Here is a 10,765-nt window from a genome sequence, read left to right on the forward strand (position 1 = left end):
AACCCTGGTCCTCAGCGCCGCAGTCCCAGTGCTAACCATTGTGCCACATGCTGCCCCTTAATTCCAGATTTTTATTGAATTCAAATTTCACCATCTGCAGTGGTGGGATTTGAACCTGGGACTCCAGAGTTACTTTGGGCCTCCAGATTACTAGTCTATGCCACCTCCTACACCCTGTTCCATCAAACCATTCGTATCAGGAAGGAATGACCACAAAAGCCTTTAGATTGTTCGAAGAGTGCAACCAGCTCACGGATGTCCAGCAGGACAGGATTTTTGCCTCTTTTTTTGGTTTCGGTTTGCGTGTGTTTCCGGTCCCATGTCATGTGGTTGACACTTAATGCCCCAACTCTGAGTTGGCATAACAATGCCCTCGGTTGTCAAGACGGTCACCACCACCACCATGGGGGCAACTGGAACTGTGACCGTCTTGAGCTCCTGAGAATGTGCACTACCCTGCTTTACGGAGTTGCTATGGGAACCTGCACCCCTTGGATGAAAAGGTTCTGTTGCACTTTACATATCACTTAATTCCTAACTTGAATCCCCTGGGTTTGAATCCTTGCATTAGCAACCAGTTTGGTTGGATAGTCGTTCCTAATTCCCTTCATTACCTTGTCACTCAGCTCAAACATCTCTGTGCCAAAGGAACCAAGCACAATTTCCTTAAGTTTCTTCATGAGCCCCCTGATACCCAGAACGTGTTCTTACAGGGCAGTCGTGCACTTCAAAGGTAGCTTTTAAGTTAGCGGCGGAGATTTTATTTTGGCCGAAAGTTCTGAACTATACAAACCTCCATAACCTGCTGTTCCCACAGACGGTAAAATTTACACGGCCACACTGTATGGCTTCCATGGCGCACTGGCAGACATAAAGAGGAACTTTCAAAAGCGCTCGCTCAGGATGGATGATTCTCTCCCTTATTCACTGAATGGTAAGAAAAATAATGCATTGATTCAACCTCGTTGTGATCTGCCAGAGGTGGCCTGTCCTGGAGTGAAGTTACACGCTCTCGATTTTATCCCCATGGCAACTCTTGTTTGGAAAAGAAGGGCTTGCCACAATGGATATTGTAAAGTACATGAAGGGTTAATGTAATGTTACTACTCTAGTCACTAGATGGTGCTATAGAGCAACCATATAAATACCACATGCCTCCTTGACGTCTAGGAGAGAGTAGGAGGGAGCAAGAGACGTAGAGACAGAGACGTAGAGACAGAGTAGGTGTGAGATAGTTTAGTATTGTAGATGTGTAGTGTAATCTTTACTTAACTAATTCCTCAGTAATATGTTCGAATCTAATTCAGTGTGCTCCTTGTTAACACTACAACCTTCACCATCGTGAAAGAACAAAAAGAAAGAACATAACAGGGCTGAATTAAACCTGGCCGATCAGGCCTTTGGAAACCGATAAGTAAGAGTGACTCAGCCTATCTGATGTTGGTTAGGGAAGGAAATCTGTCGCCCTTGTCTGATTTACAATTGATTCAGGTCACAGCAATGTAGTTGATTCTTAACCGCCTGTGAAATGGCTGAGCTAATCATTGAAAGTCAGTCAGGGATAGTCAATAAATGACAAGTTATGCCCATGTCCTGAGAGTAAAATTGGAGTTGCGTGTTCCTATGATAGACTTTTTTGCTGTTACTTTGAGGACCCCTGAATCTGGAGATTGACGCTGGGATCAGTCAGCCCTTTAAGCCAAGGCGGGTGAACTCCACCGTCTCCTCTTCCCATTCTCAGCATTTTAAAAACATTGTGGGGTGTTCCGCTTGGCGCCCTCCCCGTCTCAGTTTTATCAGCGACAGAAAATGCGGCCATGCGAAATGGCGGAGCGGGCTCGATGGTTTTCTGCCGCGCCAATCTTTGAGCTCTCTCCCTCTTTTCAGATGTAACTTTTGTTGACTCCTTCCTGGTGCCGGAAAGTGTCAACAGCTCCGAGGGAGACGATGACAAGATTTACGTGTTTTTCACGGAGAAGCTGAGTGAAGAGAACGCGTTTAACGGGAGGCCGCTCGTGACGAGGGTGGCTCGTGTCTGTAAGGTAAGAGGGTTTCAGAGCTTGGTTTTGCGTGACGGATGAGCACTATCTATGCAGTGATTGGACCGCAGAGGGAGCACGCGGCTCTCAGAGCCTCTCGGGGCCATAAACATGCACCTCCCTTCGGCTGCTCTTGTTTTACATGCGTGTCACTTCAGTCATACAGGTGGGAAAGAAAATTACGCGGATGGAAACCAGCAGAATCTGGCAGCCCTGCGCGTGGGCAACAGTAATCAAAATCTCTCATGGGCCCCACTCCGAACGCTGCTGGGCGCATGTGGCCCCCAGTTCCATGAAACCTGACGGGAATATCCAACTAAAATACTGCAGATTCCGCATGTCTGACATTAAAGCAGCACATGCTTGAAATATTCAGCAGGCCAGACAGCATCTGTGGAGAGAGTAACAGAGTTAGAGGGCGCTATCTACTCCCGAATGGCGCAGTGTCCTGTAGCGCGATTAGCCAGGTGTTTCCCAGCGATCCGAGCGCCAAGAAACTCCCCGCTATCTAACGCCCCTCCCGGTAGATTGGGGGCGTCAGCGGGGAACGCGCGGCCGAGGCCGCCCCTCTCGCCAGAACTCCTCAGTGCAGGGAGAGATCAGGACGCCATTTTTAAATGGTGTCTTGATCTCTCGAGTCCCTGACGCGACTCCCGAACCCACCCCAAGTCAACGTTTGTGTGGACCAGTGCTAAACGGTACCATGGCGAGATCTCCCAGGCGCGAACGCTTGATCCCGGACCTCAACGAGGGCGAGCTCCAGATCGCGATGTCTCGTGAGATCTTGTTAGATTTCACAAGGCGTTCCGAGCATTGTAAATCTCACAAGAGGCCCCTCGCGCGAATTAACGACCTCGTTGCATCACAGATTGGGGCGCGACAAGGCCGTTGGATCGCGCCCATAAACCCGCCCCCCCCCCTTTTCCTTGCTTCCGACGAGTCATATTGGATTCAAAACGTATTGCAGATTTCCACCATCCGCAGTATTTTGCTTTTATCTGATCTTCCCTAAAACCGTTAATATCTGTTCCTATTCTAGTGGTCATCATGAAATATTAACACAGCGCCTGTCTCCGCAAGTGTTGCTGGTATTCCCACCATTTTCTATTGATATCCCATTTATAAAATCCCACCTTCCAGAGGCAGTACTGTAATATAAACAAGTGAGAAATTCGGGGCAGGATTCTCCAAGCCTACGCGCTGAAATTGCGCTCGGTGTTGTGCCGGAGAATGGGGGGGGGGGCAGACCCGTGATCGGATCGGACGCGTTTGACGCGGCGCCGGTCGGGAGCCATTGAAAGAGGCCCCCGCCGCAATTCTCCGGCGACAACTGGCCGAGTTCCCGCCACCGTGGTTCACTCATGGTTCTACCCGGCGGGAGCTCGGAGTGGCGGCTGCGGACCCAGTCCGTGGCCACCCTGGTGGGGGGGGGGGGCGGGGGTAACCGTCACGGGGGGCATCCAGGACGACCAGGCTTGCGATCGGGGGGGGGGCCTATATTTCCGGGGCTGGCCCGCTGTGTGGGTCGGCCATGTTGTGCGGACCCGCGGCCAGAGGTACAGTGCCCTCTATCGGCAGCTGGAGCTGCAACGACTTATCCGGGGCCCTGCTAGCCCCCTTCAAAATGGAAAATTCACTCTGGAATTTCTCCAAGAAAGTCCAGAGTAATTCGCCTGTTTTCTCGTGGGCGTAGGGACATAGCCCCATTATCAGAGAATTCAAATTTTAATACTCTGATAATGGGGCTATGTTCCCAATCCCACGAGTAAACACCCAAATCGCTATGGACCTTCCTAGGGAAAGTCCACAGTGATTCTCCATTTTGAAGAGGGCCAGCAGGGCCCCGGAGTGCTCCTCGCAGCTCTGGCTGCCAATACTGGGCCCTGCACTTCTGGCCACCGGTCTGCGCATGCGCACAGCGGCCCTGCGCAACATGGCGGACCCATACAGCGGGCCGGCCCCGTAAATATAGGCCCACCCCCAGATTGCGCGTGCCTTCCGATCGTTTGCCCCCAATCACGAGCCTGGCCATCCTGGATGCCCCCCCCCCCCCCGATGACGGATCTCCCCGCACCTTACCCCCCAACAGGGTGGCCGTGGACTGGGTCCATAGCCGCCACTCCGAGCTTCCGCCGAGTGGAACCATGAGTGGACTACGCTGGCAGGAACTCGGCCAGTTGTCGGCAGAGAATCGCCGTGGGGGCCTCTTTCAACGGCGTCCAACCGGTGCAGCGTCAACCGCACTCGCGCGACTGCCGGCGAATCGCGGGAAGGCACGGACCCAATCGCGGGTCTGACGCCCCATTCTCTATCCCCGCGCCGAGCGCGATTTCAGCGTGGAGGCTCGGAGAATCCTGCCCTTGGTACCAGCTGCCCTGGGCGAGGTAGTGACTGCCTCTGGTGGTAGCTCAAGTAGTGCCACTTGGAATTGGCAACTTTCATGTTAAAAATGAAAATCGCTTATTGTCACGAGTAGGCTTCAATAAAGTTACTGTGAAAAGCTCCTAGTCGCCACATTCCGGCGCCTGTCCGGGGAGGCTGGTACGGGAATCGAACCGTGCTGCTGGCCTGCTAGGTCTGCTTTCAAAGCCAGCGATTTAGCCTGGTGAGCTAAACTAGCCTATTGGTGGCCTATTGGAAGTCTGGTAAAGCTCCAAACCATCGGAACAGAGGAAACATTGGACCTATTTGTTCCCAGTGACTGGGGGGGGGGAGGGGTTCAGAACCTGGCATGAGATTCAATGCAAAGTATTTCAAAAAGAGCAGGAGAAACCTGTTTTACAGAGAGTCGTGAGGAGGAGGGAGGATCTGGCACGGTTAGTGATTGAGGTAGAGACTTGAACAGGTGAGATAGGCAGTTGAAGGAAAAGGTGTTGCGGGTGTGGTGGTGACAATAGTATTTGGGTATGTGGGAACAAGAGGATGAACAGGAATGTGGACTGTTGGGCTGAATGGACTTGTCTACGTGTTATAATTTGACTGTTATTCTAAAGCTATCCAGACAGTGTTAGAGAAACGCGAGCTGGGCTGTACAAGTGGTCCACGGGTATAAATGGGACTTAGGACTGGAAGCTTGGAGCGAGATGGCAACCCTTAGGAACACAGGAACAGAGGAGGAGGCCATTTAGCAACCTGATGCACACCTCCGTCTCATATTCTCTCATTACATTGGTTGACAGAAACTATTTGAATCATTTAATCGCCGTTTGCCAAAATCTCCGCATCAAAACCAAACGTGAGAGTCCTTTTCTGATGACTTGTTCTGCTGTAAATTGGATAGAACTCTGGAGCCACAACAATCTAAACCCAACTTGAGAATGCCGAACTTTGCACTTTGCACTGTTAAAGTGTGTGCCGATTATGGCAGTCTAGGCCAGCATGTATGGGACATCAGTGAAAAAGATCCAATAGCCTTTCTGCATTTTAGAGGGTTGGGGAACACCCCCTGATAGAGCACAAAGTCTGTTTCCTCTGAGAGCCTTGCACGTAAATAGCTTAATGTCTAAGATTATGCCTTTGAATTCCATTTGGAAACCCCTTTGAAGAGTTATATTTTCCCACCTAAATTGTTAATGTATCTTCCCAAAAGCCAGGCCCCAGAATTACACAATGGGACGCCAGTCTGCAGACGCTGATTTTCCTTTCCAATCAGTCGCGAGATGATGGCATTGCGGATTTACTGCCTTTCAGATGCTGCTGACTAGCTGCGGCCTCTGACGTCCTGAGTGGCCACTTCTGAGGGCCGTTAGAAATCAACCACATTGCTGTGGGCCCGGGGTCACTTAGAGGCCAGACGACTGGGTAAGGACATACAGAGAACCAGATGGGTTTTTAAAAATAAATTTAGAGTACCCAATTATTTTTCCAATTAAGGGGCAATTTAGCATGGCCAATCCACCTACCCTGCACATCTTTGGGTTGTGGGGGCGAAACCCACGCAGACACGGGGAGAATGAGCAAACTCCACACGGACAGTGACCCAGGGCCGGGATTCGAACCCGGGTCCTCAGCGCCGTAGGCAACAATGCTAACCACTGTGCCACCGTACTGCCCCCAGATGGGTTTTTAACAACAATCTGATAGTTACACGGTCGCCACTACCTCTAGCCCTTATTTCGACTTGAGTTAAATTCTCCAGCCGCTGTGGTAGGGATTTGAATGAACATTTCTGGATCATTAATCCAGGCCCATGAGTTACTAGCCCTGTAACATAATCAGTACTCTGCTGTTCCCCTCTCCCATATTACACTGGAGGCAACTTCGTAATATGTTTCACACTGGCAGAATTTCACGGCCCTGCGGACATTTGAGTGGCTCTCCGCTCCCGTCTCAACGGAGCTGTAAACTTTCGTCCGTCCTTTTTAAAAAAAAAATCTGCTGGAGGTCTCTCAGACTGAGAGCGACGGCGGGATTTTCCTGTGGTGTAACTCAATTCACATTAAGGAACTGAATTTCCACGGTGTGAGGCGAGGAGGCAGCGGCCATTTTCCTCTGAAGATTCCACCCAAGTTATGGTTGGAGATTGGAAACCTCGCTCATGAAGATCCAGGGCCTAAATGTTAGCGTTAGCATAAGAGGTTCTGGGTGTCGCCAGTTGGTGCAAGTCAGATGGAAAGCAGTAGCGTAGTGGTATTGTCGCTGGACGAGCAGTCCAGCAGGTAATACCCTGGAGAGAGCCAGGTTCAAATCTCACCATGGCAGATGGTGAGATTTGAATTCAGTAAAGATCCAGTTAAACATCTAACATGAAACCATGTCGCAAAAACCCCATCTGGTTCCCTACAGGGAAGGAAATCTGTCGTCCTTACCAGGTTTGGCCTACATGTGGCTCCGGACCACTGTGGCTGACTCTTAAATGCCCCCAGGGATGGGCAGCGACTCCCACATCCGGAACAAATTTTTAAAAAGATGGTGCTGACTCGGAAACGTGACTGAACTTTTAACTGCAGGGGCAGTGCTAAGCAACGGGTTGTGGGCAGAGTAATGAAGTGGGTTGGTTGCGGACAAAATCAGAGAATGTGCGTTCCAACCTCACCGTAAGCCATTTGAGAATTTTGAATTAGTTTGACAAAAAACGATGTCGGTAAATGTCACCGTGAAGCTGTTGGATTATCATAAAAACCCAACTGAATCACAGTGTCCTTTAAAGGTCTAGTCTCGCCTTTATGTGAGTCACATTCCAATTCAACATGTTTGATGATTCATAACTGCCCTCTGAAGTGGTCCTGCCACCATTCAGTTAACCTTGTCAAGGACACTCAGGATGTCAGCATTAAAGACAGACCCACCTTTGCGATCAGCATCATTTCAATTTTACCAAATAAGTAGGTTGAAATATTAATCTTTTAACCATGCAGTTATGAACATTACTTAGTTCTCGTTGTGAAATCATTTTGATTTTGGTTAGCTTAATTATTATTCATTAAAATATTGTTTTGATCATCCAGATTGATTCACTAGATTGATTCGACTAAGTCAATCCGGATAACTGAAACATTATTTCAATGAGGGTTTTGTCTTGTGAAGGGTGACTGAGGGAGCAGCACAATGGTGCGGCAGTTAGCACTACTGCCTCACAGCGCCGAGGACCCAGGATCGATCGTGTGGAGTTTGCACATTCTCCCCGTGTCTGCGTGGGTCTCACCCCCACAATGCAAAGATGTGCAGGGTAGGTGGATTGGCCACGCAAAATTGGCCCTTACATTAAAAAGAAAATGAAGAGAGATTGAGCAGTTTAGGCTGATACTCTCTCGAGTTTAGAAGATGACGTGGAGATGCCGGTGTTGGACTGGGGTGAGCACAGTAAGAAGTCTTACAACACCAGGTTAAAGTCCAACAGGTTTATTTCGAATCACTAGCTTTCGGAGAACTGCTCCTTCCTCAGGTGAATGAAGGTGGGTTCCAGAAAATATATGTAGACAAAGTCAATGATGCAAGACGATACTTTGAATGCGAGTCTTTGCAGGTAATTAAGTCTTTACAGGTCCAGACAGAGCAACTGGAGAGAGGGATAATCACAGGTTAAAGAGGTGGGAATTGTCTCAAGCCAGGACAGTTGGTAGGATTTTGCAAGCCCAGGCCAGATGGTGGGGGATGAATGTAATGCGACATGAATCCCAGGTCCCGGTTGAGGCCGTACTCATGTGTGCGGAACTTGACTATAAGTTTCTGCTCGGCGATTGTGCATTGTCGCAATTCCTAAAGGCTGCCTTGGAGAACGCTTAGAAGATCAGAGGCTGAATGCCCTTGACTGCTGAAGTTCCCCGAGTGGAAGGGAACATTCCTGCCTTGCGATTATCACGTGATATCTGTTCATCTGATGTTGCAGTCTGCAGCGACACGCCAATGTACCACGCTTTGGGACATCCTTTCCTGCAGCGTATGAGGTAGACAACATTGGCCGAGTCGCACAAGTATGTACCACGTACCTGGTGGGTGGCGTTCTCACGTGTTCTCAGTTGAATCAGGAACATTCTTCGTCACAATGGACGTCTCGGCACTCGACACCATCCCCCATGATGACGGCATAGCTGCAACAGCCTCAGTCCTCAACACCGTCAACGGCCAATCTCCAGACGCAATTCTACAATTCATACGCTTCATTCTAGATCACAACGTCTTCAACTTTGACAAGTTCTTCGTTCAGACACACGGAACAGCCATGGGGACCAAATTCGCACCTCAATATGCCAACATCTTCATGCTCAAGTTTGAACAAGACCTCCTCACCGCACAGGACCTTCAATCGAAGTTATACACCAGATACATCAATGACATTTTTTTTCCTTTGGACACACGGCGAAGAATCACTGAAACGACTACACAATAATATCAATAGTTCCATCCCCCATCAGACTCACCATAGACTACTCTGTTAACGGTTGCATTCTTGGACACACTCATCTCTATCAAGGACGGTTACCTCAGCAGTTCACTTTACCGCAAGCCCACGGATGATCTCACAATGCTCCACTTCTCCAGATTCCACCCTAAACACATTATAGAACCATCCCCTATGGACAAGCCCTCCGTATACACAGGATCTGCTCAGACGAGGAGGAGCGTAACAGACATCTACAGACGTTGAAAGATGCCCTCATACGAACGGGATATGGTGCTTGACTCATCGATCGACAGTTCCACCGCACCACAGCAAAAAACCGCACCAACCTCCTCAGAAGACAAATACGGGACACAACCGACAGAGTACCCTTCATCGTCCAGTACTTCCACGGAGCAGAGAAACTACGACATCTTCGCAACCTTCAACACGTCATCGATGAAGACAAACATCTTGTCAAGGTCATCCCCACCCCCCACTACTGCCTTCAAACAACCGCGCAACCTTAAACAGACCATTGTTTGCAGCAAACTACCCAACCTTCAGAACAGTGACCACAACACCACACAACCCTGCCATGGCAATCTCTGCAAGACCTGCCAGATCATCCACATGGGTACCACCATTACACATGAGAACACCACCCACCAGGTATAGGTACATACTCGTGCGACTCGGCCAATGTTGTCTCCCTCATACGCTGCAGGAAAGGATGTCCCGAAGCGTGGTGCATTGGCGTGTCTATGCAGCCTTTAGGACATGCGACAATGCACAATCGGCGAGCAGAAACTTATAGTCAAGTTCCGCACACATGAATACGGCCTCAACCGGGACCTTGGATTCATGTTGCATTACATTCATCCCCCACAATCTGGCCTTGGCTTGCAAAATCCTACCAACTGTCCTGGCTTGAGACAATTCACACCTCTTTAACCTGGGGTTATCCCTCTCTCCAGTTGCTCCATCTGGACCTGTAAAGACTTAATTACCTGCAAAGACTCGCATTCAAAGTATCGCCTTGCATCATTGACTTTGTCTATATATGTTTCTGGAACCCACCTCTTCATTCACCTGAGGAAGGAGCAATGCTCCGAAAGCTAGTGTTTGAAACAAACCTGTTGGACTTTAACCTGGTGTTGTAAGACTTCTTACTGAGTTTAGAAGAATGAGAGGTGATCTAATTGAGGTGTAAGATGATAAATGGTGTTGACAAAGTAGACATAGAGCGGATATTTCGTCTTGTGGGGCAATCTCGAATGAGAGGCCATAGTTTAAGGGTGGCAGATTTAAAATAGAGATGAGAAGAAATTAGTTCTCTGAAAGGATGGTGAATCTGTGGGATTCACTACCCCAGAGTGCAGTGGATGCCGGGACTGTGAGTAAATTGAAGTAGGAGATAAGACAGATTTTTCATTGTAATGGGTTGAAGGGTTCTGGAGAACGGGCAGGAAAGTGGAATTGAGGCCAACATGAGATCAGCCATGATCGTATTGAATGGCGGAGCAGATTTGAGGGGCTGAATGGCCTAATCCTGCTCCTCGCTCTTATATTCTTATCTGAGCCCAACTGAATGTGGAGTTCATGTCAGGATGTGATCCTTGCACTTTCATGGATCACGTACGATCTGCAGAGTAAATTTGATCATTGCAGGACAGCAGAACGCACTGACTTTGAAGTGTCTTGGACTGGCAGGGCAGAGATTTGGTGCTCCACTGAATTCCCAATCCCAGCCACACTGCCACGGGGCATTATGCTGGACACAGCTCAACATCAGAAAGAGAGTGTCCCGTGGGCTTGTCCATTGTCTATCTCCTGGCCGCTTGTCAGAAACAGTTGAGATGTGGCCTGGGTCCAGGCTGACTCTTTGGTCACAGAGTGTGAAGGG

At 49.3% G+C, this 10,765-nt stretch overlaps 1 protein-coding gene across 4 annotated transcripts in view; it reads left to right on the forward strand.

Moving 5' to 3' along the window:
- Positions 1–10,765, forward strand: part of sema4gb (sema domain, immunoglobulin domain (Ig), transmembrane domain (TM) and short cytoplasmic domain, (semaphorin) 4Gb) — a 199,543-nt gene that overhangs the window by 103,488 nt on the left and 85,290 nt on the right. For all 4 annotated transcript variants that reach the window (XR_005463770.1, XR_005463769.1, XR_005463771.1 and 1 more), the window contains 2 exons: positions 818–934; positions 1,888–2,042. Coding sequence is in view for 1 of the 4 variants with exons in the window: in XM_038822318.1 (XP_038678246.1) it covers positions 818–934; positions 1,888–2,042 (272 nt within the window). In the remaining 3 variants the exon portion in view is untranslated. The remainder of the gene's footprint in view (positions 1–817; positions 935–1,887; positions 2,043–10,765) is intronic.

This window comes from Scyliorhinus canicula, chromosome 16 (genome assembly GCF_902713615.1).
Source record: "Scyliorhinus canicula chromosome 16, sScyCan1.1, whole genome shotgun sequence".
In the NCBI taxonomy this organism is placed as follows: Eukaryota; Metazoa; Chordata; class Chondrichthyes; order Carcharhiniformes; family Scyliorhinidae; genus Scyliorhinus; species Scyliorhinus canicula.